We start from the raw sequence: 27,131 nt of genomic DNA, 5'->3' as shown, positions 1-27,131 counted from the left end.
GTACTTAAGGAAAAAGATGCACAAAACATGGCCCATAGAACAAATATTATACCTAGCACCACTGATTTAAAAAAAAATTACATTCTGTGTGTTAGCAACAAATAAATATGCAAACTTAACAGGCAAACATTTTCAGTCACTTTTAGTCATCAGCTGCTGTCTCAAACACAAATACGTATACACACTTAGACTCATTCAAGCACACACAGGTACAAGAACACATACATGCTCGTGTGTGCATGTGGTACCTACACCCATTCACGCACAAAGGCAGTTTTTAGCTCATTTATGATGTAATATAGTGTACAAGAAATCTGACATTTTACAGTTTAAAAAAATCAATAAAAACATTTTCGTATAAGCAATTTGTTGAGATTTCTCTAGTTTTGTTTCTCTGTTACTGTACAGTAGTCCCTGATTTACAGATTGGATCTGTAATGAACTGTTGTCAGAAAGAGTATTTTGGAAAACAGATGCACTGCATTTAAATTTCCATTAGAGGGCAGTGTTTCATATTACACTTATCCTTTTGCGTGATCCTTTGACAGTAGATTGCTTTGTTGGTTGTACAAAATGCAATATAAAAAGTAAAGAATATATATATATCTAGCAAAACACAGTGATAAGAAAATAAATGCATCAGAACACAAATGACCAGAATGAAAAAAAAATTTGAAACTCACAAAAGACATAAATAATATTTTTCGTTATTTCTCATTCAAGCCCAAACAGAACTGTCACTTATTTAAAAAAAAGTGTTCAACATTTTCTAGAATCTACATCTGGAAATAATTTTATAAACCTCTCCCAGAAAGTCAGTTCTTTAAATATAATATGGTTTGCATAATTAAAACAACTAAAAAAATTAAATTAAAAATAATAAATAATATTATAAAAAATAACCTAATCATACTTCTTTTTACATCAAATCATTTTTTTTAAAAAACTGGTGCAAAAGGAAAGTATCTGAAGTCAGTGCAGTGATCTAGATGTTGTCATCCCTCCTAATTTGCTTTAAAAGTGTCAATGTCCCATCATAAGACCTACATGGGCTGGTTAGGAAAACTTTTAAGAATCAGTACTGCACACCATTCTTCTTTAAATATCACTCATGATGAACACAGTTGAAGATACTTTAAACATACTCTGAAGGCAAGCGTTTAGATCCTGACATATGAATGTCTAATCTACCTGTAATTCCAAACTCTTGTATTTTGGTAGGGGTGTGAAACCCATTTATTTCTAATGGGTTAACACCTCTGCTGAAATAGCAGAGTGAAGCATTTAGATGAACATATTAAGTGCTCATATGCTATCACTGCATAATTTCAAGACTGTTTTTTTGTAATTAATCTGAAATTTATATTACAGAAATTAACCTCCAGTTTGATTTCAAAAGGGTCTGTAACTACAACAGCATTGTTGGGCATTAAAAATAGCAGTGTTCTATGCATGCTTTCTAGCTTTTGTTCTGATACCTTCAAATTGTGTCCATAAAGGAAGGATACTGATTCATGTTGTGAAGTGACTGTAGTAAATATGGTTTTTGCATTTCCTAAGACAGGTCAGCATTGCATACGCGATAAACACTTGAAGCTGAAGTGCACTGTTTATGAATAAAAAATGTCATTAGCATGGCATGGACAAATTTCACACCTGGATACCCTTTACCGCTTGTTTTATGCTTTCCAGAAGGGCCTTGCTCTCAGGGGTGTAATTCCTTTCCAAACTGCTGTACATGTCAGTCAATGTGTTCACATACAAATCAAAATTCTGTTCGCTGATTGGCTCCTAAATGGAAAATTCACATTTAATACAATTAATATGCAATTTACATTTAAGAGGATTATACAAAAATAAAGACAAGTCAAAACTTCTTTAAAAAGAATAGAAGTTAATGCCAGAAGGGACATTCAAACGTGATGTTTGGCAAATGTTCTGATTTCTGCTAGCTTATATAAATTCATCTGACCTAATCCAGGATCCTGGAAACTGTTAACATAAAAGATAATTAGACATTTCATAACAATTATTTCTGCAGTTCATAAGGCAAAAATAAAACATCCTTTTCTTAGAGTTAGCCTCCCTTTGTTGCTTGCACTTTGCTCTTCTCTTAATTGTCCATGGACCTCTATCTGCTGAATTGTGAACATTACTTCTGTTGCTTTGGTCTAAATTTTCTAAGTGGGAAATTGGTAGAATAAGCACTCCTTTAATACTTCAGGATGGGTTTGTTAAAACTGAAATCCCACAACCTCACTGTGTTGATTTAACTTTATTTTTCTATCTATATGCTATTTGTATCTGTTGGACCACAAGAAGGAAGTCATAAAAAATTCAAAGGTCATTGATCTGAAATGTAATGCTGTTTCACTCCTCACAGTTGTGTATTTCCAGCATTGTCTGCTTTAATTGCAGACTGCCACAATTCATAGTATGCTGCTTTTGCATTCAAAAGAGGTGCTTGTTCTTGACCTATCTGCAATCTTTGACACAATTTATCATGCTATCATCCTCCAATGCCTCTCCTGCACCTTTTATCTGTGTGATGACACGTCCATGATTAATTAACTTATTAATTCAGTGCCAGATAATCACGTGTTATGGTTTCACTTCCTGGTAGTGAACTTATGTATTCAGTGCCTGACACAAACTCTATCCCCTAGTTACTGACTTTATCTTGTACGTGGCAATGGATTGATGCTGAATTGTTTGCAATCTCAATGTCATTCTAATCCCGAAATAAGGTCTGACCACATTTTCACTCCATTGTCAAGTCCACTTCTGTCATATCATCTGACTCCAGTTCATAAGCTGCTGAAATTCTCAGTCACATCTTTGCTATTTATGTCTTATTCACAACACCCCTACACACAGTAAAATTATGCCTCCCACATAAGTAAAATCTTCATTTTAAAATTCTCCTTGTTTTCAAATCTTTCCATAGCTTCACTCGGCCTTATCATTATAAACTTCTTCTGCCCAATAACCCACTAAAACAAATACATGGTTCCAATTCTCCCTTCCGACAGGTCCTAAGCTTTGATTCCAAAATTGACAGGCATCCCTTCAGCTCAATGTCATACATTTTGGAATTTATTTTCTAACCCTCTTTGCCTCTGCACTGCTATTTCTCAATTTAGGTTGGCACTTTAAACCTTTTTTTTGACCAACCATTTCGTCATCTACCCTAATAGTCCTTAGTGTGGTGCGATGTCAAATTTTGTTTGTTAACACTCCTGTGATGCTTCACCAAATAGGAGAACTATATAAATGCAAGTTATTGTTGTTTCATATCCCCAATCGCTTTTCCTTACATTTCTGAATCATCACCTATAGGAGGCAGGCTTTCTTTATGCTACAATGAACGTCAGTCGCAGGAATACTATACCTTTTTTCCAATGACACACGATCAGGATAAAAATTAAATCTCTCTAGTAACTATCTGCAGCAATTGGAATTTTGTAACCTTCTTAAACAAGTATTTATGTCAAGTATATCAAAATCCATCAACAATCCCAGAGGGAAATTGGTTCGTCATTCATTTTACATGATATAACTTTACTCTAAATTGACTTGAAAGCCTCTATAATGCTGTCATTGAAAATTAACCAGGGTGTATAATGGGTGGCCAATGCATTATCATTCAAAATTAAAATAAACCTTCCTGTTTCACATCACTTAAATTAACAAATGTTTTATAAAGTAATCAATGCAGACACACATTTACTTCTCTAAATACCAAATTATAAAACACCAGTTGCACATTTAGGGTGTAGGTTTGCTCGCTGAGCTGTAGGTTTGATATCCAGATGTTTCATTACCTGACCAGGTAACATCATCAGTGGCGACCTCCAAGTGAAGGGAAGCTGTTGTCTCCTGCCTTCTATTTATATCTTTCTCCTGGATGGGGTTCCTGGGGTTTGTGGTGATGTCATTTCCTGTTCACTTTCTGAGGGGTTGATAGATGGCATCTAGATCTATGTGTTTGTTTATGGCTTTGTGGTTGGAGTGCCAGGCCTCTAGGAGTTCTCTGGCATGTCTTTGCTTAGCCTGTCCCAGGGTAGATGTGTTTTCCTAGACAAAATGGTGTTTTTTTTCATCCGTGTGTAGGGCTACGAGGGAGAGAGGGTCGTGTCTTTTTATGGCTAGCTGGTGTTCGTGTATCCTGGTGGCTAACTTTCTTCCTGTTTGTCCTACGTAGTGTTTGTGGCAGTCCTTGCATGGAATTTTGTAGATGACATTGGTTTTGTCCATGGGTTGTACTGGGTCTTTTAAGTTTGTTAGTTTTTGTTTGAGAGTGTTGGTGGGTTTGTGTGCTACTAGGATTCCGAGGGGTCTTAGTAGTCTGGCTATCATTTCTGAAACTTATTTGATGTATGATAAGGTGGTTAGGGTTTCTGGCTGTGTTTGGTCTGCTTGTCATGGTACAGAAATGACAGCCAGACTGCTAAGACCCCTCGGAATCCTAGTAGCACACAAACACACCAACACTCTCAAACAAAAACTAACAACCCATGGACAAAACCAATGTCACCTACAAAATTCCATGCAAGGACTGCCACAAACACTACGTAGGACAAACAGGAAGAAAGTTAGCCACCACACGAACACCAGCTAGCCACAAAAAGACACGACCCTCTCTCCCTCGTAACCCTACACACAGATGAAAAAAAAAACACCAGTTCGACTGGGGTAACACATCTATCCTGGGACAGGCTAAGCAAAGACATGCCAGAGAATTCCTAGAGGCCTGGCATTCAATCACAATGCCATAAACAAACACATAGATCTAGAAACCATCTATCAACCCCTGAGAAAACAAACAGGAAATGACATCACCACAAACCCCAGGAACCCCATCCAGGAGAAAGATATAAATAGAAAGCAGGAGACAACAGCTTCCCTTCACTTGGAGGTCGCCACAGATGATGTTACCTGGCCAGGTAGTGAAACGTCTGGATATCAAACCTACAGCTCAGCGAGCAAACCTACATCCTAAACCTCAACCTGAGCTACAAGTCTTCACAAACCTTGCACCAGTTGCACATAATAATTCAATAAAATATTCATACAACACCAATCATTATTGAACAAGTTTGTACTATTTAATTTTATAATCATTGTCAGTTTTTTTTAAACTTCACCTTAAGTTTGTCCTGCAAATAGGTTATCAGTTAGTTGAATTTTAAGGTTACACAGTAAAACATGGCATAAACCTTCCTTCAGTTAAATACTGATTGTTTTACATTCTATCAGATTAAAAATACAATCCTTTTCCACCACAGACCTGTCCATTTTTCATTTATAATATGAACAACACAAAGTATTTTTGTCCTTATTTCTAATTTCCATTTGCAGTATTTTGTTTATCTTTTCATTTTGTTGATTACAAGGCAAACTACATCTAACGTCAACTAATGTTATTTTGTACATAAAACTGAGGAAAAAAATCTGTCAACACTCCAGAGGGAAATGGGTTCACCATACATTTTAAATGATCTAACTATATTCTTAATCGGTTAAAAAAACCCTACAATGTTGATTAACTCACTTGCTTCTAAAATACCCCTCACTTCCACCTTAACTGGAAACCTATAAATTCCTTATGGTTTTGATATTGGGAAAATGGACTAATTTTCTTCCTTCCAATGATTTTAGTAAAATTGCTAGTGTGAGTACAAAGTAACACTCACTTTCCATTTTCATTATAATTACACACAAAGAATTTGACCATTAAAATGGTTGATTGTCGTAGTGCTCTAGTTCTCCACCCTTTTGTGGACCTCAAAAAGGTTTTGTACTTTCCAACATAGTGATGGATTTGAATTTGCCTGCATAATGAGTGGGAAGCACAATCTTGACAACATCTCCCGCTCCCTTCATTCCTAAAACACGCTTGCACAGTTCCAAGCAACCACCTCAAAACGATCATTGGCAGAGGCTTGGATGGAGGAGTCCTGACCTGTGCTTTAATGGGCGCAGAGAAGCTTAAAGGGAGGAGGGAATATGTTAAAAAAAAGCATGATAGCACACTGTCCTTTAATTTTATTCCAATAGTAAAAGTTAACATGGCTGTGCCAGCAGTATACATGAAAAAAAAGTATAATATATTTTGCTTTTAACTTGACAGGGAAAAATGAGTGGCAGATATATACTTTAAGAATTCTGAAATGTCACAATGACATCACAAAGCATATCAGTTAAAAAATTGTATTAAGGAAGGGGTCGTAAATATTCACATTTTCGTAGTCATTATGCTGTTCACAAATGTTTTAGTTTCAGTTACTTATTTGATACCTTACCATTTGTGGGAGTTGGATGTCAGCGAGGCTGTTAATAAGGGCCTGACTCAGACCAGCTAACTCCTTTAACAAACTCTCATTGTGCTGCTCAATTAGTTTATTCTCCTCCTCAATTGTTTTCAAATTGCTCTCCATGGAAGTAATCTAAAAATTTAGAAATAATTTTTCTTTAATTACATAATGGGCGGTTTACAATTTTCACAGAAATACACCGTTGATTTATTACTGACAATGTAGAACTAAGATTCTTGCAGTAACTAGCCTACTGAATTAAGTTGTATGTCATGATGAGTTTATTGGTGATGTGGAGGTGCCAGTGTTGGACTGGGGTGGACAAAGTTAAAAATCACACAACACCAGGTTATAGTCCATCAGGTTAGTTTGGACGCACTAGCTTTCGGAGCACTCTGAAAGGTAGCACTTCCAAATAAACTTATTGGACTATAACCTGGTGTTGTGTGATTTTTAACTGAGTTTATTGATGTGGATTTCAGTTAAATTATAAAGGTGTGGTATTTATCCAACACTTTGGAATAATAATTTGGAAGATAGATTCAAATGCTTAAAGAAGGGAAGGAAACTTGTAGCATTGATTTGGCTTAGAGAAAAAAGACAATCTTGTGTAGTAAATCAATTTCTTCAAAGAAACAATTATTAACTGTCCTGTAAAAATTACATCAAATGGTTCTTGTGTTCGATACAGCTATAGCGCTGGTAAATTTTACCTGTGTTTGAAGCTTTATCATATCTGCTTCCATTTTTAAGTTTGATTCATTCAGCTCCTTAATCTCATCATCCAAGTGATTGATCTCCTCATCACTTTCAGCTCCTATAAGAAAAAAGACATGCTATTTATTGATATAGAATAAACCCATAGATGGCGCAAACAATCTATTGCAAGGTGTCGTCTGGGGTTCACTTGTTAAGTATAGCTTGGACCATGTGAACTACATATTTAGTGCTGATTTCATGTATGTTTGTGGGAAAGGTCCCTCAATGTGCATCTGTTCATTTCCTTCAAATCACAGGAACATTTATTCTCTGCTAGGACTAGGAGGATTCCTCAATTCTCTCCCCCTATCCCAGTCCACTAAAATCAACCAATAAAAAGAAACAAGAAGTCACATTTGTAATGGTTGGAGATGCTGGTGTTGGACTGGGGTGTACAAACTTAAAAATCATACAACACCAGGTTATAGTCCAAAGGTCTATTTGGAAGCACTAGCTTTCGGAGCGACCCTCCTTCATCAGGTAGTTGTGGAGTAAGTACTCCACATGTTGGACTATGATCTGGTGTTATGTGATTTTTATCTTTTCACATTTGTAAGGAAGCCAAAAAAAAGCAACATTTTGTTCTTTCTCCAGACTCCTGACTGAAACAGAGATCTAAGTCTCCTAGTATTCCCTCTCATCATTATTTACCAAGTTTGGGTCTTTAGTGACACCCGTTACATCCATGAATAGAGTTCAGACCAACTGAGAAGTTCAAGGAAAGAGCAAATCCCAGAACTGGAATGCCCATCCTAACTGTACCACAACCCTTTTGTTGAGATGGGCTATTTCTGGCAGATAGGTGTTTTCAAAATCCCCATCTTGGATTTGATTGTATCTTTAAATTCCTCAGCTCCCTTATCTCTTCTTACTTCCTTGACCCACATATTTGATAATTCTTTTAGTCACTCTCCTCATATTTCCTTCTTTGACTATCAAATTGTTATATACTTCTTGGAAAAATTTCCTACTTTTAAATCATTATGTAAGTGCACGTTGTTGTTGTAATATTACATTCACATTAAGGCGATCTTGAGGTCCAATGGATAGTGTCTGCCTCTGGGTCAGAAGCTCTAGGTTTGAGTCCCATACTTATTGGACAAGGAAGACTGATTCATAATGTGGCGAAACAGGTCTGTATAATAGAATGAACTTTGGAGCCTCTACAATCACCACCACTACTGCAATATGTATATATTGTAACATGTTACCACAGTAACTTGAAATCCCCGAATGAACTGGAACAGATGATCACCCAATTATATTAGTTTGGGAGGGATAACAGAGGAGATGATAAATTTTAGGTATTGCATTTTGGTACAACAAACAAGGTTAGGGCTTATACAATTAAGGATAGGGCCTTGGGTAATGTTATGGAACAGAGGCACCCACGGGACCAAGGACATAACTCTTTGAAATTTGTGACACATATAGAGAGGGTGGTTACAAAGGCATTTAGCATGTTTGCCTTCATTGCTCAGCTCTTTGAATAAAGGACTTGGGAAGTCATGTTGAAATTGTACAGGACATTGGTGAAGCTTCTTCTGGAATACTATGTCAAGTTCTGGTTGCCCAGTTAGAGGAAGGATACTATTAAGCTGAAGACGATTCAAAAGAGATTTATCAGGATGTTGACAGGTATGGAAAGTTTGAGGTATAAGGAAAGGCTGGGACTTTTTTCACTGGAGCAGAGGAGATAAGTGGCAACCTTTGAAAGTTTATAAAATCATGAGGGGAATAGATAGAATTAATAATAGTTGTCTTTTCCCTAGGATGGGGAATTTCAAGACTATCGGGCACATTTATAAGGTGAGAGGAGAGAGATTTAAAAATACATAAGAGGCATTTTTTTTATACACAGGGTGGTTTGCATGTGGAAGTGGGTCCAATCAAAACATTTAAAAGACATTTGGATAAATATATCAACAGGAAAAGTTTGGAGGAATATAGCACAGGAACAAGCAGGTGGGGCTAGCTTAGTTTGGGATTATGTTTGGCATAGACAAGTTGGATTGAAGGTCTGTTTCCATTCTGCATGACTTTTTAACTTTGACAGGTAGAACAGAACCAAAAGAAGTGAAGGACTGGAATTAGATTTGTATTTGTGAGATCACTTAAGAAAAATAGTCATGAATTTAAATCAGAAAATGGTAAAATTAATATTATAGGAAAGTCAAGTCCTGACATTGGAAAATAGAGATAATTTAATCAGAGAATGGTTGATAAATGAAGGGTCTAGATAAGATTGGGATACAGGGTGCATACCTAAGATAATGTGGTGTTTCTCTTTGATCTGAGCAAATATTTTAGATATTTTCCTCATCAACCTGTTCATAGATGTTATTACGCACCTCTGGAGCATGTAAATTCAAACCTAAACCTACTGGTCCAGAGCTAAGGAGACTACCACTACATCCACAGGAGCTCACATAAATTGACTGCAAACTCCATGCGTTGCTATGGAGTGATGTGAATTGGGGTCACAAGCCCATAACCATTATTACTGCACCTTCTTCTCCTCTATCTGATCATGTTTTACCATTAGTATTTGTTCTTACCTCTACTTGCCCTGAGCTTGATGGTCATCAATTCATCACCTGACAATTTGCCTTTCTTCAGTGCAAGGGAAGCTCGGGGACAGCCTGACAAACTGGAAACATAAAAATCTAATGATAAAAATAAACAATTTGCACTTTAAAGAAACAAATTTAGTTAAGTGGAACAGCATAAGAAGCTGTACAAATGGAAAGAAAACATTGAATACTGTGCTGCAGATACATAAGTACATTTGAATCAAGCAGCATTTCAATTAAGGGACACGTGCCTTTCATCTGTGGGTGTCAACAATTTCAACCACAAATCAGTATAGAGTCACTTATATTTAAAAATTACAATGTATAAAAGAAAAAGTGATTAGTTGATGCATTACTTTGAGAGATACGTTAACCCTTTTACTTAAGAAAAAAGTGAACAGAAGAAAATCATAGAAACACATTAAAGACTCATCTGCTACTATTGTTGACTGTGATGTCTAGTCTTTAAACATATGACATTTAAAAAATGAAGTATAATTGCGTTCTATATATAACCAAATGAGACTTGTTTAAAATTGGATATTATCCAGTCTGCGACCTGACTTCATATGTATTTACCACATAATCATGTTTATTTCTTCACTCATGGAATGTGAACATTGCTGGTAAAAGCAGCAATTTTTGTCCATCCATAACTGACCTTGAAAAATTGGTGGAACTTCTTATGTTTATTATTTGATTGTCCACCACTATTCACAACTAAAGCTAAAGTCACCATCATCCCAGAGGACCATATGACTGCTCTTATTAGAGATCAGTGAATTTAACCTGAGGGATGAGGTTGAGAAGGCAAGACCTTCATGGGGCCTCATGCAGAATGGGTATTGAGCACAAGCTGTTGGTGTCACACTGTATTGCAAACAAGTTGTCCAGCAACTGAGATAACTGACAGCATGGTGGCTCAGTAGTTAGCACTGCTGCCTTACAGTGCCAGGGACCCCAGTTTGATGGGCTGGGTGAAGTTTGTACATTTTCCCCATGTCTGCATTGCGTTCCTCCAGCTATTCCAGTTTCTTTCTACTTTACAAAGGTATGCAATTTAGGTGGAATGGCCATACTAGATTGCCCATCATGTTCAGGGTTGTGTGGGTTAGATGGATTAGCCACGGTAAGTGCAGGATGATGGGATGGGTCTGGCTGGGCTGCTTTTCAGAGAGTTGGTGTGGACTTGATGAGCTGAATGGCCTGCTTTCACACAGTGGGGATTTTGTGATAACTGACTTAGAGGTTTTGTTTGCTTTCTCTCTTAAAATCTCTGGCCTTATCTGCTGATGCATTGCCCCATTTGTATATTCCTTTCATATTGTGATGATCATTAACCTAAGAGTACAACAGGACCATGATTAGATGGGCAAGTGGTATTGAGGAGTGGCAGATGGAATTTAATTTAGATAATGTGAGTTGCTGTGTTTTGATAGGGCAAATCAAGGGTTGGACTTATACATGTATTGGTAACGTCCTGGGTAATGCTGCCGAATAAAGAAACCTTGTAGTGCAGGTTTATAATTCTTTGAAAGTTGAGTCACATGTAAACAGGGTAGTGAAGAAGGTTTTTGGTATGCTTGCCTTCATTGGTCAGTATGCTGAGTATATGAATTGGGAGATCATGTTGCGAATGTACAGGACATTAGATAGGCCACTTTTGGAATACTGCAATTAATTCCGGTCTCCCTCCTATCGGAAGGATGTTGTGAAACTTGAGAGGTCTCAGAAGAGATTTACAATGATGTTGCCATGGTTGAAGGGTTTGAGATATCAGGAGACACTGAATAGGTTGGGGCTATTTTCTCTGGCGCATTGGAGGATAATGTCACGAGGGGCATGGATAGAGTGAATAGTCAACATCCTTTTCCAGAGTGAGGGAGTCCAAACCTCGAGGGCATAAGTTTAAGATGAGAGAGGAAAAATTTAAAAGGGTCCTAAGAGGCAACTTTTCCACAAAAAGGATGGTGCATATATGGAGTATGCTGGCAAAAAAAGTGGTGGAGGTACAATTACAACATTTAAGAAGCATCTAGATGACTATATAAATAGGAAAGGTTTAGAAGGATCTGGGCCAAATGCTGGCAAATGGGACAAGATAAGTATAGAATAACTGGTTGGCAGGGATGGGTTGAACCAAAGAGTTTGTTTCCATGCTGTATATCTCCACGACTCTATCACATTTCTCAAACTGCTGCCCTGCTTTACTACTTAGTTGTTTCTCTTTCCTTTACTATCTCTTCTTAATTGATTCCCTTCCTCTAAAATTCAGAACAAGGCTCGGCAGGACATCAGAATTTGATTGGGTTATGCAGTCACTTAGATCTGTCTGCTTCATACTGCTTCTTCTTTAGTTTGAACTTCATACTGTATCATAGTTTCAGCAGGGTGCTACCCCATGCTTTTTTGGTATGTCTGGTGCTGCTCCTGGTGGATGTTTTTACATTTTTCATTGCACAAAGATAGGTCCCCTTGCTTGATGATAATGGTACAAGGACATTCCAGGCCATAAAGTTACAACTTGTGGGAAATATAATATTACTGCTGTTAGTGATCCAGAGCACCTTGTGCCTGTCCAATTTTGGGATGCGAGATCTATGCAGATTCTCTCTCATTTAACATAATGGTAGTGCCACATAATACAACCTGAACTATACAGAGACTAGTGTTCTGGTGGGTTATGTAACTAGGGTAATAGAGAGGGTTCCAAATTTAATAGTAGGGGGAAGAGATTCATTAAGGAGATGATAAAGAAAAGGGAAACAACAAAATAGAAAGGCAGGGCAGCAATTTAGGCAATGATTACCAGAGTGTGGAAGGAAGCAGCAGAAGATGCAAGTACAAAGAACAATGAACAAAGTTTGGGAAATTTACAGCCTAGGAACAGGCCCTTAGGCCCTCCAAGCCTGAGCCGATCCAAATCCACTGTCTAAGCCTATCGCCCAATTTCTAAGCATCTGTATCCCTCTGCTCTCTATCTACTCAGGCGTCTGTCCAGCTGCACCTTAAATGAATCTACCCTGTCTGCCTCTGCTGGCAACGCGCTCCAGGCACCTTCTGTGTAAAGTACTTGCTGCGTATATCCCCCTTAAACTTTTCACCTCTCACCTTCAATGCGTGACCTCTCGTTATTAAATCTCTCACCCTGGGAAAAAGCTTACCTTTATCTATCCTGTTTATACTCTTCATGATTTTGTAGACCTCAATCTGGTCCCTGCTCAATCTTCCTTTTTCTAATGAAAACAATCCTAACCTACTCAACCTCTCTTCATAGCTACCACCTTCCATACCAGACAACATCCTCGTAAACATTCACTGCACCCTCAGTGTGACAGCTTTTTAGAAGATAAGGCCAGAGATTGTTAAAATAGTAAACAAACAAACAAGCAATCATCTCTATGCAAAAGCACACAGTTGTTTCTCTTTCCTTTACTATCTCTTCTTAATTGATTCCCTTCCTCTAAAATTCAGAACAAGGCTCGGCAGGACATCAGAATTTGATTGGGTTATGCAGTCACTTAGATCTGTCTGCTTCATACTGCTTCTTCTTTAGTTTGAACTTCATACTGTATCATAGTTTCAGCAGGATGCTAACCCATGTCTTTTTGGTATGTCTGGTGCTGCTCCTGGTGGATGTTTTTACATTTCTCATTGCACAAAGATAGATCCCCTTGCTTGATGATAATGGTAAAAGGACATTCCAGGCCATAAAGTTACAGCTTGTGGGAAATATAATATTACTGCAATAACAAAAGAGATAGATTGGTAGTACATAAATACAAAGACTTGATTGAAGGATGACCAGGGCCTTGTCCTGAATATTGAAAGATATTTGACATAACAGAATGACAAGCAAGTTAGGAAAAGATGGCAAGATAGTTCTGTCTATTAATTATGGTATTATTCAGTACTGAGAGATGACCTCAACTTGAAAGATGAAGATGTAGTATCAGCTTGGGTAGAGATAAGGAATTGGAATGGTAAGAGTAGTTTATAGGAGTAGCTTATTAGCTGTTTAACAGTAGATTCACTGCAGGGTAGAGTATATAGGGAGAACTATATATAGGCGAAAAATACTCCAAACCATTCGCAACTTTCATCTAGATGCAGATTGGGAGCATCCATTTGGCAAAGGTAGCTGAGAAAATGCATTTATAGAGTGTCTTGAGGATAATTTCCAGAGCCAAACAAGGAGCAGGTTATTCTGGATCTACTTGTAGTGGCAGCGCTTTACATAGATATTAAATAACTCAGCGAAGATTTATCCCAGTCAGAAAAGAAAGGAAGGCAATTGCAGAAAGATGCATCTTCCATGGCTAAATAAGGAAGTTAAGGATAATATTACATTGAAAAAAACACTATACAGTGTTGCAAATGTCAGTGGTAAGTCAAAGAATTGGACAACTTTTAAGAACCACAAAACAATGACTAAAAATATGATAAATAAACAGTAGCAAAATACGAAAGAGAGAGAAAGCTAACTAGCAATACAAAAACAGCAAGAGTTTCTACAAGTGGAAAAAAGAGGACAAGGATATCTAAAGCTAGTATTGGTCCTTCTGAGAGTGAGCCTGGGGAACTGATCATGGAAAACAAGAAATAGCAATGGCTTTGCACAGGAATTTTATGCTTGTCTTTATGGTAGAAGACTTTGGAAACTTCCCAAAAGTAACTGAAAATCAAGAGGTGATTGGGACTGATGACCCTTAAATAATCAGGGAAAAGGTGCTTGGAAAACTATTGAATCCAAAAGCTAATATTCTCCAGGAGTGGATAACCTACATTCTGGACCTTTAAAAGAAGCTATTGCAATGTACTAGATGCATTGGTTATAAGGCATCAAATTGCCTTAAAGTCTAAGGTTCCACGTGGATTCCAAAAAATAGGGAGGCAGAAGGCAAAAGACTAAGGATCAGTTAACCTAACACTATCAAAGGGCAATGGAATTCATAGGGAAGAGGTTTTGGGCTAGATACTTAAAAATTATGAGATTAGGCACTGTCAACATGATTTTGAGATAGGGAAAACATGTTTAATTCAATAATAGAAGCTTTAGACAAAGTAACATTCACAATGGAATCTATTGAGAAAGCAGCATTCACAATGGATCGAAAGAAACCAGCTGATGTGGTATATGTGGATTTCCAAAAGGCACGTGACAAGGTCGTAGCACAAGAGAGGATCATGTGGTATAGAGGTTAAAATATTAAAATAGATAAAGAATCAGTTCACCAATAGGAAGTTGAGAGGCAGGGGTAAATAGCTTTTTTTACGTTCAGAAACTGTAACTGGTATAATGTCAGTGCTAGAGTTACAACTATTTACCATTTATATGAGTTGGATGAGGAGAATGACTGATAAATTTACTGATGGCACTAAGATAGAAGGAAATTATGTTGTCAAGAGGAGGTAAAGAGTCCAAAAAGAGTCTACAAAGGGATATAGAAGGGTGAAGTGAGTGCAGGAAAATGGCAGATGGAGTATGACATGGGTAAATGTGAACTTGTTAATTTCTGCAAGAAGTATAGAAAAGCAATATGTTATTTAAATGGAGAGATTGCAGGACTTGGTTTACAAAAAGATCTGTGTTCCTGGTACTTGAATCACATTAAGTATGCAGGAGCAGCAAGTGATTAGAAATGCAAATTGATGTTGGGGTTTATGGTGAGACAAATGGAATGTAAAAGTAGGGAAGGGCCTGGGCAGGCAGGACAAACAGTGTCTGCAGATTTACAGCGAGAGAGGCAAGTGAGGTGGCATGATACAATGCAGCTAGATTCCTGCAGCTGTACCATGCATTGGTGAGATTGCATCTGGAGCACTGTGTAAAACTTTGACCTCCTAATTTGAAAATAGATATAATTGCTTTAGACACAGTTCATTGAACCTTTACTCATTCCTGTGATGAAAGGCTTAATTTAAGAAGTAAGGTTGAAGAAATTAGATCTATATCCATTGGAGTTTAGAAGAAAGATCTGTAGGATCAAGGAAAAATCCCCACCATCTGAAATACTGGACAAAATGTGGACTTTTCAAAACTTATTAAAGGTAAATGGAAGCTGGAATGAGTTCTGTGGAGAATACACAAACACGACTCACAGAATTGAGATGACTGTCTAGAACTATTGTTCAGAGCTTAAAAATGTGTTGCTGGAAAAGCGCAGCAGGTCAGGCAGCATCCAAGGAACAGGAGATTCGACGTTTCGGGCATAAGCCCTTCTACAGGAAGCCCTTTTTCTCCTGTTCCTTGGATGCTGCCTGACCTGCTGCACTTTTCCGGCAACACATTTTTAAGCTCTGATCTCCAGCATCTGCAGTCCTCACTTTCTCCTAGAGCTATTGTTCAGCCTAGATTTCCAATATACACCTCTAAGAGGACAATCAAAATTAACTAACTCTTACACTTAGGGCAACTCTGCACAGACAGTTTGGAGTCTTCAGAGAGACTAGACATTCAACCTCAATCAAAACCCATTCACACACACTGTAACCATTGAAAAGCCGATTAACTTCAGAACAGATCACCCTCACCTTGACCTCCTTCCACCTATCCCACCTCCATCGCCCCTCCCCCAAGTCCCTCCTCCCTACCTTTTATCTTAGCCTGCTAGGCTACTCTCTCTCATTCCTGATGGAGGGCTTATGCTCGAAACGTCGAATTCCCTATTCCTGAGATGCTGCCTGACCTGCTGTGCTTTAACCAGCAACACATTTTCAGCAGCACCCATCAAGTATAACTGCCAGGCCTGATCACACCTGATGGGAGCCTTTTTTAACAACTTCTTTATGCTTCTGCATAAACAACTTCCCCACAGGCTTCCAGCTCCAACAAGCAGCTTCTGAACCAAGAATCATAAAGTCCAAACTGAGAACCAAGAACTGGAAAGTTTAAAAAGAGCCTCATCAGAATAAAAGACATCCCAGAGGAAAGGCCAACCAGAGCTTCTTGAACAAGAGCTACCAGACAGGCCTGTTCCAAACCAAGAGAATTGACAATAAGAATCTCAGCAACCAGGCGCACTTTAAAACCGTGTTTTCCTCAGTGGTGAGCTGAAACTCCCAAAGACCGGAAGTTCCAACCTAGCTAGCAGAGAAGGGAAGGAGGTGGTGACAGTGCATTAGGACTCCAAGGGTAGGAAGCCTGATTAAAGTTTTTGTAATTATTAGGTTCTAATAGTGTTTAAACTAGCTATGGGTGTATTACTGGGCTCTGTATAGTTGGGTTAATTTCCCTGTCTACTGCGTTTACCTGTATCTCTTGTATCACAGTTACCTTTTGTATTTTAGATAAAAGCAGAGATTCTTTTGCCCTGAAACACCTGTCGACTGCCTTCTCCATTTCACATTCCCTAGATAAAATTAGAGTGGTGCTGGAAAAGCACAGCAGATCAGGCAGCATAGAGGAGCAGGAAAATCAATTTTTCAGGCTTTAGCCCAAAACATTGCTTTTCCTGCTCCTCGGATGCTGCCTGACCGGCTGTGCTTTTCCAATACTACTCTAATCAGTGACTCCGATCTCCAGCATCTGCAGTCCTCACTTTCACTAGATAAGTCCAGTGTCTAGAACCAGGGATGTAAGGGTTATTTGAACCACTTAAAAATCAGGAAATAACTAATTGCAATGCAGAACCAGTGGCAGGACACTGGCTGAAGGAATGTGATGTGGTAAAGGGTGTTTCAGAAGCCAAATCCCTGAAGGAGGAAACAACCTCAAAAAGGTAAATATATCAGAGAAGTGGGCCTCGTGAGCTGAGCATCCAGGGGTTGCTGCAGCACAGTGGACTGACAGCAAGGAGCATAAGCGCTCCATAGAGAAAGCTATCTGGTTCCTCTGACTTTAGCAACAGGTCCAGATACTGGATAGGAAAGTCAAGGAACTGAAGGCAGAGTTAAGGGAGGAGGAGGGAGGGTCTAGAATGAGGGCCAGGGCAACAGAAATACTGAATGCATACCTACAGCAAGTGAGGCAAGAGAGGTGGCAAGCAAAGGAAAGATACAGAAACCAGCTATAGTACCTGCAGTGTCAGGTCACAGAAACCAAGAGTAGTGAACAGGCACTAAAGAAGGAAAATAGCCATCTGGGGAAGCAATTAAAAGTGCAAGAGGAGAAGCTAAGGGTCATCCAGACAGTGAGAGAATTTATAAGGGGAGAGCATGGTCGCTGCCAGGAGCAGACCTGAAAACTTTGTCCCAGGCCAGAGACATGGTGTGCCTGATAAGCCCAGGTGTGGTCCAGGCAGGCAGGGAAGAGCAAGGGGGTGAGGCAGAGGACTGTAAGGCAGTCGGGAATGCTTGATCACCTGTGGTGCCGGGACCAGGCCTGGTTAGGCAGCATGTCGATGGCAGCGCAGAACCAGTAAGGGAAGGGTTGGGACTAGGGCCTATATGCCTGACACGACAGCACAAATATAGCGTAACTCACATGGCCAGCAGCAGCAAGATCATGAGAGTTGCTTTGTGTTCTCACATGGAACCCAGCAGCTCTGCTGCTATGGTGGCACACCCGGACAAGCTCACAAAAAAAAGGGGAGGTAGAGGTGGAACAAGTGGGTGAAAGAAACAGCTGTGATGATGCCGAGATGGCTAAGTTACTGCTATTCTCCCCGGACAGAAGGCTGTACAAGGCCCTCTTGGCCGACAGCAAGAAGGGACGGGGTACTTTCGCTGCCATCCAAGAATGGATGCTGAAAGCTCCTTCTCCCGAGTGGAAACTATTGTCCAGTTCACAGTGAATACCTGCAGGCATCTGTGGACAGGCATTTCTGTGAAGGGTCCCTTGAGTGAATAATATCTGGAGGCACGACAGCTTACTGAGGTTGTGGACCAAGGCCAAGCTTTGGTTTGACGCCAGAGATCCCAGACTACTGAGGAGGTAGTAATGGTCTAGCACTTCAACACAGCCAGAGGGAGGAAGGGCCAACCAAGGGTAGAGTACATGAGCTGAAGCCCACTCCAGGGTAAGAAAGCATTGCACCAGAAGTGTTAACCCTGCCAATAAGAAGCCCACCTGCTTTGTGTACAACAGGAGCGGACATTGTGGGAAGGATTGCCCCCAACCCACAGAAGAAGGAGGGGAGGGATCCTCTTGTTCCTGTTTGGGAACCAGGTCCAGTAGCGCAGGGCACCCCTAACTCCTTTGAGGGGCTTTAGAAGCACACTCACATGGTCAGGAATGGTAGACATGGCAGTTAGCCTCAGAGCCGAAAGAGTTCAAATTGAACCCAGCGAAGGACAGGTGAGCCAACAGGAAGGGAAATTCCTGAGCCTGACTGTGCAGGCAGGGCATCAGAAGAAAAACTAGACCTGTGCTGAGGGCAACCACCAGGACGACAGACTGGTCAAGGAAGGGCCTGAGAAGATACCTGCTGGAACCTGGCTCAGGTCTGACAGCAACATCCGGGGATTGGGCTGGGTGTGAAAGGGGCTGATAGGACAGCAATGGACCTAGACCTGAAGATGGTCCAGGCAGTGGGTCCCATCCTTAATCCTCTCCTGGGATCACTGGCTGGACCGAGAATGTAGAGGGCTCTCACAAAATAACATGCATCACAATGTGGAGGAGGGAGCTGAAAGCTCTGTGCTGTGATCAGGTCACAGGCAACCAGGCCGCAGCCGTGGACTGGGGAGAGGCCCCAGTGCCACATGCTGCATGCCCAAGGCTGGTAAACTGCTTCACACAGCAGGTTAGCCCGCCCATAGTTGGGACATGGGACATTCCTCTGTTAGAAAGGGGGGAGTGCTGAGGTGAACTCCCTGGGCTCCGATACTGAGGACACCGTGGGCCCCGGTGTACTTGCCAGAGGCTGCAGGAAGCGTACAGATGTCCCAGGTGATGAAAAGCCCCCAGTAGAGGCCATAGGTTAGGCAGCTACCTCAGATGGTGGCAAACACTAAGGGGAAGCCACAGTGCTCAGACCACAGGGCCAGGGTCAATGAACTGCCTCACAGGGCAAGTAAGCTCACCTATAGTTTGGACTATAGAACCCAGGGGAGGCCACAATTCCAAATGCCGCAGAGCCAAGGGCAGCAAACTGCCTCACAGTTTAGGTCAACCTGCTCATAGACTAGGACTTGCGGAGGACCTTTTAAACTTCAAAGGTGAGGACACTGTGGTCCTCATGATACTGGCTGCTCAGAGGGGGCAGCAAGGACAGACCTACCAGATTTTAGCCTTGCCATCCAGTCAAAAGCTTTAGCTTTAGCTTTTGACTGCAGTCTAAGGTTAGTTTAGAGGTGCACATTTTGTTGTGGTGATGGGCTGATGTGGGAATTTAATAATATGGAACTGAGCCTGAATGCCGCTGAAGGGCAAGGCTGTATTTGTGTTTTGTGTCTACAGGGAAGGACAATCCAATAGACAAGGTTTTCAGCTGTTGAGTTGTCCTACTAAGAGAAGAAATGGGTAAGCCTCAGTGATAAGGGGAATATTTAACTAGATAGGTGTCCTGTTCACCCCTAGGGGACCAGGAAATGGTTTGGTACTCTATGAGGTTGGGGGAGGGGTCATTATTCCATGGCCTCCATTACACTAAAACTTAAACTGAAGTTCACTTATCTGAATGGTGCCCAATGGAGAGAGAGTGACTGCACAAAAATCTACTCCAACCTTCCAAAGGTTCAAGCAGCGAGAATTCGGGAAACACAACCCAAGCAGACACATACACCAAGCACATGAGGGGACACTAACCCAAGTGGGATCAGTTGGAGGGTGTGGTCTCAAGGTGAAAGTGAGTACTGCAGATGCTGGAGATTAAAGCCAAGACTATGGTGCTCGAAAAGCACAGCAGGTCAGGCAGCATCCGAGGAGCAGGAAAATTGATGTTTTGGGCAAAAGCCCTTCATCAGGAATGAGGCAGGGAGCCTTGGGGTGGAGAGATAAATGCGAGGGGGTAGGGCGTGGAAGAAGGGAGCTGAGAGTGCAATAGGTGGATGGAGGTGGGGGTAAAGGTGATTGGAGGGGAGGGTGGAGAGGATAAGTGGGAAGGAAGATGGACAGGTCTTGAGGACAATGCTGGAAGGTTGGAACTAGGGTAAGGTGGAGGAAGGGGAAATGAGGAAACTGCTGAAGTCCACATTGATGCCATGGGGTTGAAGGGTTCCGAGGTGGAAGATAAGGTATTTTTCCTCCAGGCGTTGGGTGGTAAGGGAGTGGCAATGGCGGAGGCCCAGGACCTGAATGTCCTCGGCAGAGTGGGAGGGGGAGTTAAAGTGTTCGGACATGGGATGGTAGGGTTGATCGGTGTGGGTGTCCCGGAGATGTTTACTTAAGGGCTCTGCGAGTAGGCATCTTGTCTCCCCACTATAGAGGAGACAGCATTGGGAGCAAAATATACAGTAAATGACATGTGTGGAAGTGCAGGTGAAACTTTGGTGGGTGTGGAAGGCTTCTTTGGGGCCTTGGAAGAGGTGAGGGCGGTGGTGTGGATGCAGGTTTTCCAATTCCTGTGATGGCAGGGGAAGGTGCCGGAAGGGGAGGGTGGGTTGTTAGGGGTCGTGGGCCTGACCAGGTAGTTGTGGAGGGAAAGGTCTTTACAGAATGTGGATAGGGGTGGGGAGGGAAATATATCCCTGGTGGTGGGGTCTGTTTGTAGGTGGTGGAAATAATAGAGGATGATACTATGTATACATAGAGGTTGATAGGGTGGAAGCTGAGGACCGCGGGGGGGGGGGGGGGGGGATGTTCTGTCCTTGTTGCGGTTGGAAGGGTGGGATTTGAGGGCGGAGGTGCGGGATGTAGATGAGATGCACTGGAGGGCATCATCAACCACATGGGAGGCAAAATTGTGGTCTTTAAAGAAGGAGGCCATCTGGTGTGATCCCAACACCAGAGAACATACATGGGCTGTTGGTGTAATGTATGAATATTGTCTTCCTGGAGGGACCTTTGGTGAGGGTGTACATTGTTTTCCTATGTAAAGACAAAATGTATTTAAGGTTTATGCATGTCCACTGTTTACTGTACACCTATATGTTGTGATTTTCGTTCATCCTGCCCTTTGTTTTCCTTTCAAGAGACAATATATTGTGTCTCAAGGGAGGATATGTGTGTGTTGGGTTTAAGATCATTTGGGGAGTTAGTTTATGGGTCATGATGATTTTTTGCTCACTCAGAGTGATACTTTAGGGCATAGAGTATCAAATGAGGGATATGTAGGATCAAGCAAAAATCTGGATTTCCTTCCCTTATGGTGAACTGCTGCTGTTCAAAAAGGCAGCTCACCACCACCTTCTTAAGGGCAACTAGGAATAGACAATAAATGCTGGTCAACCACAGATACCCACATCTGACAAATGAATAAATAAATCTGAAATACTGGACAAAAACCTGGACTTTTCAAATCTTTTAAAAGGTAAATGGAAGCTGGAATGAGTTCTATGGAGAATACATAAACACAACACACAGAGCTGAGATGGCTGTCTGGAACTATTGTTCAGCCTGGATTTCCAATATACACCTCTGAGAGGACATTCAATATTAACTAACGTTTACACATCAGGCTATCCAGTGCAGACAATATGAGCCTTACAGAGACACTCAAATCAAAACCCACTCACACATACTGTAACCATCGGAAAGGCAATTAACTTCAAAACAGAACATCAAGTATATTTTTCTCAATTATTCACTATCTTTTCTTTTCGTGCAAGGAAAAATATTTTAGTGAATTGGGTATCCGAAGGTCCCCCAGAACTTTTAAACTGGCACAGGATAGTCATGGATCAAATCCCCCTTAACTTCCTTACGAATATGGTGCACCAAAATATGGAATTATTTTAAAGAACATGGCAGCCCTTTTTGAACTATACTGACACAGATATTTCAACCATATTGTCCAGGGCCTTTGCTTAGCTGTGGTAATAGTTCTGGCTGGTTCGGGGCGCCCTCAAGAGGAGGAATCCCTTATAAATACGGGTTTTGTTATGACTTGAGTATGTATTTAGTTATTTACTTACCTATTTGTTTATTGTTAGTAATGTATGATATCCTATTTTATGTTTTCGTTGTTTGTAGAATAGATTAGTAGCTAGTTTTTTAAAAATCTTATGTTGGTGTTGTTATTATATTGTAAAGTGGAATACACTAGTTTGTATTATTTTTGTAATGTTGTAAAAATATCTGAAAAATCTTCTTTTTCAATAAAAATATCTATTAAAAATACCTTGAGTTCAACAACTTCAGATCATGAACTCTGTCCTCCATTTTGATATTGTTATCCCCACTGTGCAGAAACAAACCCTTCTTATTTTCTCAACAACTACCTACCACTGCCTTTGCCTTATGTTTTTTGACACACTTAATCTTTAATTTCCCTTATGTTTTACTCATTCAGAGCAGGTGAGTTTGATTGTTTGGCTGGCATTTATTGCTCATACCTAGTCGCCTTTGAGAAAATAGTGGTGAGCTGCCTTCTTGGACCATTGTAATAATAACACAATGCCATTAGGGAGGAAATTCCAGGAACAAAAATAGATATTGCTGGAAAAGTTCAGCAGATTTGGCAGTATCTGTGGAGAAAAATCAGAGTTAAATTTCAGGTCAAGTGACCTTTCATCAGAACTGCTGGGGAGGTTCTGAGGAAGGGTCACTCAATCCAAAATGTTAACTCTGATTTCTCCTGATCGACCTGCTGAGCTTTACCAGCAATCTCCATTTTTGTTTCTGATTTACAGCATCCACAATCTTTCAATTTTTGTTTGGGAATTCCAGGATTTTGGCCCAGCTACAGTGAAGGAGTAATGATATCTTTCCATGTCTGTGTGGTTAATGTCTTGGAGGAAAACTTGAAGGTGGCAATTTTCCCATATATCTGATAACTTTGTCTTTCTAGACAGTAGTGGTCATAGATTAGGAAAATGATGTGTAAGAAGGTTTGGTGAATTTCTGCAATGCATCTTGTAAATGGAACCTACTACTGCTACCAAACATTTGGGGTGGAGGAAGGGAATGCTTGTTGAAGTGGTGCCTATCAAGCCAGCTGCTTTGACCTAGATGGTGTCTAGGATGTTAATATAGAAGATGGGAGCAGGAGGAAGCCATTCAGCCTTTCAAGCCTGCTCTGCCATTCATCACACCAATCATGGCTGATTGTCCAACTCAATAGCCTAATCCTGTTTTCTCCCCATGTTGTTTGATCCCATTCACCCCAAGTACTGTATCTAGTCACCTCTTGAATACATTCAATGTTTTAGCATCAACCACTTCCTGTGGTAATGAATTCCACAGGATCACCGCTCTTTGGGTGAAGAAATATTTCCTTTTCTCTGTCTTACTGAATCCTCAGATTGTGACCCCTGGTTCTGGACATACCCACCATCAGGAACATCCTTCCTGCATGTACCCTACGTGGTCCTGTTAGGATTTTATAAGTGCCGATGAGATCTCACCACCCCCCCCCCCCCCACCCCCTCCATTCATCTGAATTCCAGCAAAAACAATCCTATCCTGGACAATCTCTCCTCATACATTAGGCCCACCATCCCTGGAATTCGCCTGGTAAACCTTCGCTGCACTCCCTTGAGACCAAGAGCATCCTTCCTCAGAAAAGGAGACCACAACAGCACACTATATTCAATGTTGTTGAAGCTGCACTCATCCAGACAAGTGGGTAGTATTCTATTACACTTCTGCTTTGTGCCTTGTAGGTAGTGTACTGTAGGATTCATAACATCTGTCCTGCTCTTGTACCCAGAGTAGTCATGTGGCTAGTCCATTACAGTCTGTAGTCAGTGGTAACCCCAGGAGGTTGATAAAGGGGAATTCAGCAATTTAATACCATGTAATGCCAAGGGGCGATGGTTAGTTCCTCTTTTGCTGGGGATATTCATTGCTTGGCATTTGATTGGGTGAATGTCACTTGACACTTGTCAACCCAAGCTGGATATTTTCCTAGTTTTGTTGCATTTGGACATGGATTAATTTAATATCTGAGAGTTATAGATGGTAATAACATTGTGCAATCATCAGTGAACATGACCTTATGAGGCAGAGAAGCTCATTGGTCAAGCAGCTGAAGATGTTTGGGCCTAGGATACTCCTAAATCTTTCCGTGACCTGATCTTCTGTTTCACTTGTCCCTCTCTAATTTTCAATAGCATAAACTCTGTCACTCTTCCATTTAACTTCAGCTCCAAGAGTCATTGGACTTGAAATGTTAACTCTGATTCTATCCACATAAATCGCCATATCTGCTTAGTTTCTCTAGCAACTTCTGTTATTACTTCAGATCACCAGTATCCACAGAATCTATCTTTTATCTTAGTAATTTCCAACATATATATTCTCTCATTATCTGCCACAAGTCTAGACTTGCAGCTTAGCTCTTCACAGATTGGCCAAATCTATCATTTGAGTTTCTAACAAGGTGTTGTTGGTGATTGACATTGTTTGCGAGTCAGTACTGCTTTCAAGTAATGTTCAACATGGAGGAGTATTGATTTATCAGTTGAGGGAGATTGAAGGAAGGTTTTCTTGTTTATGTGATAACGTAAGTATTCATGGCATTCAAAGTGAAAATGAAACACTTGCAGGGGCATCACTCCTATATACCACAGTACTACCAATTAATTATCCTTCTGATTAATTTCATTTTCTCTAGTTGTTATATTATAACCAGTAAGTGCTTAAATCGCAACAGTATAATCCATCATCCTGGAACCAACTTGAAAAGCTCCAAAAGTCGGTGACTATCCATGTTAAACTTATCTGAAGGGAGGCTACATTTTCCAGAAAACACATTTGAGTTATTGCATTGGTTTCAAAAGTACATAAAGATATTTTGTCTGAGTGTTTTAAGTGTTTACAGTCAGAAAACATTTCCTATCCCACATCATAACAATGGCTCTTTGTCTCTTATACCATCTTTCAACTTTTTCACATTCTAACTCTGTTAGTAAATATGAAACAAATATAACATATTTCCTAAATAATTTTAATTTGTAAATGTACAGTACTAGGATTTTCCAAGTAAAAAACATTATGCAAGTCAATGAAAATAGAAAAAATTAATCTGCATTGAGGTATGAAGTACAATGCAGAACAGGTCCTGCTGTCTGATGTTACTCATTACAAATGTGGTTACAAAATACATGCATTTTTATTACAGATTTAACAAAAAAGGCTGTTTCCATACTGACCTTCTGTGAGTAACAAAGCTGCCATTAATGTGACCAGATCCATCACAGCCCGGTGTAGGGCAGGATGTAACTTCTGCTTTGCCAGATTTCCAAGGGAATTGGGATCCATTCAGAGAAACTTCCTTTTGTCTCTTTGCAGCTAAGGGGCAACCTGATGCACTGCGATGTGACGAGTATTTCCCAGATATGTGACCTTGCCCATCACAACCTATCACTGGGCACCTTAAAAAAACAGTAAAAATGTGCTGTAAATCACCTTGTCTATGGATTATTGTTTAATGCCCTGCAGAAAATTGTGTCATCATACAATCAAAGAACCATAAGATGGCTGCAGCACTAAAGAAGGGTGATAGGCTCAAGATACTCATGCCAGCACTCTACAATGGCATTACAGCTATTCCAATATTCCAATCCTATTACCATAACCCTGAAAATTGTACATTTCTGCTGCTTAGCTAGTTGCTCTTTGAAAGCCATAATCTACAACCACCACAATTGTAGCGCGTTCAATCTAGAACCAAACCACTCAGCGCGTAAAAAAGGAAATCTTTATCCTGCCATTAATTCTTTTGCCATTTACCTTATTTTTTAAAGGATTCATTCATGGGATGAGGGTTTTGCTGGCTAGGCCAGCATTTGTTACCCAACCTTAATTGTACAGAGGAATGTCAAGAGTTAACCACATTGCTGTAGATCTGGGTTGACATGGAAGCCAAAACAGCAGATTTTTTCCCCCAAAATGGCATGAGTGGACCAGATGGGTTTTTACAACAATTCATAGTGTCACCATTTGGTATGCTTTCTATTCCAGGTCTGTCATCTCATTGGTTCCACTGTTATTATATCATCATTATATTAGCATCCTTTGATTCTTCATCTTTTCAACAATTGCAATAATTTGTCTTTATCTATTTTAAGTTAACTACTCATGATTTTGGAACAGCGTTTCCAAATCACCTTTCTTCTGTAAGGAAAATGATTCTAGACTTTCTAATCTATTTATTGCAGCTGGTGTCTCTCATTCTTGGAAATAATTTGTATAAATTGCTTCTGCACTCTTTTTAAAGACTTCCACCCTTCCTTAAGTGTGATGTCCAGAATTAAACCACATGTTCAAATTGAGGCACAACCAATGGCTCATCATCACTTCCTTCTTGTTTTACTCTGTTAATATATTAGAAGCCCACAATCTCATTTTTTAAAATCATTTTCTCAACCTACCTTGTCATCTTTAATAATTCCTACATAGCAACCTCAAGGTTTCTTTGTTCCTGCAAAGCCTTCAAAACTGCACCCTTTGTTTTTTTCAATTGCCTCTCCTAATTCTTTTGAGCTAAATGTATCA

General features: G+C 40.2%; 1 protein-coding gene across 1 annotated transcript in view; it reads right to left on the bottom strand.

Annotated features, from left to right (window-relative positions):
- Positions 1-1,650: 1,650 nt before the first annotated feature.
- st18 (ST18 C2H2C-type zinc finger transcription factor) overlaps positions 1,651-27,131 on the bottom strand; it is a 177,493-nt gene continuing 152,012 nt past the window's right edge. The window contains exons 14-18 of the mRNA XM_060824030.1: positions 25,787-26,008; positions 9,635-9,726; positions 7,031-7,134; positions 6,306-6,449; positions 1,651-1,791 (exon numbers count right to left, since the gene is read on the bottom strand). Coding sequence (XP_060680013.1) covers positions 1,651-1,791; positions 6,306-6,449; positions 7,031-7,134; positions 9,635-9,726; positions 25,787-26,008 — 703 coding nt within the window. The remainder of the gene's footprint in view (positions 1,792-6,305; positions 6,450-7,030; positions 7,135-9,634; positions 9,727-25,786; positions 26,009-27,131) is intronic.

Source organism: Hemiscyllium ocellatum, chromosome 4 (genome assembly GCF_020745735.1).
Source record: "Hemiscyllium ocellatum isolate sHemOce1 chromosome 4, sHemOce1.pat.X.cur, whole genome shotgun sequence".
Classification (NCBI taxonomy): Eukaryota; Metazoa; Chordata; class Chondrichthyes; order Orectolobiformes; family Hemiscylliidae; genus Hemiscyllium; species Hemiscyllium ocellatum.
Note: the sequence above shows the minus strand (reverse complement) of the source record. Positions and strands in the feature narration are given on the sequence as shown.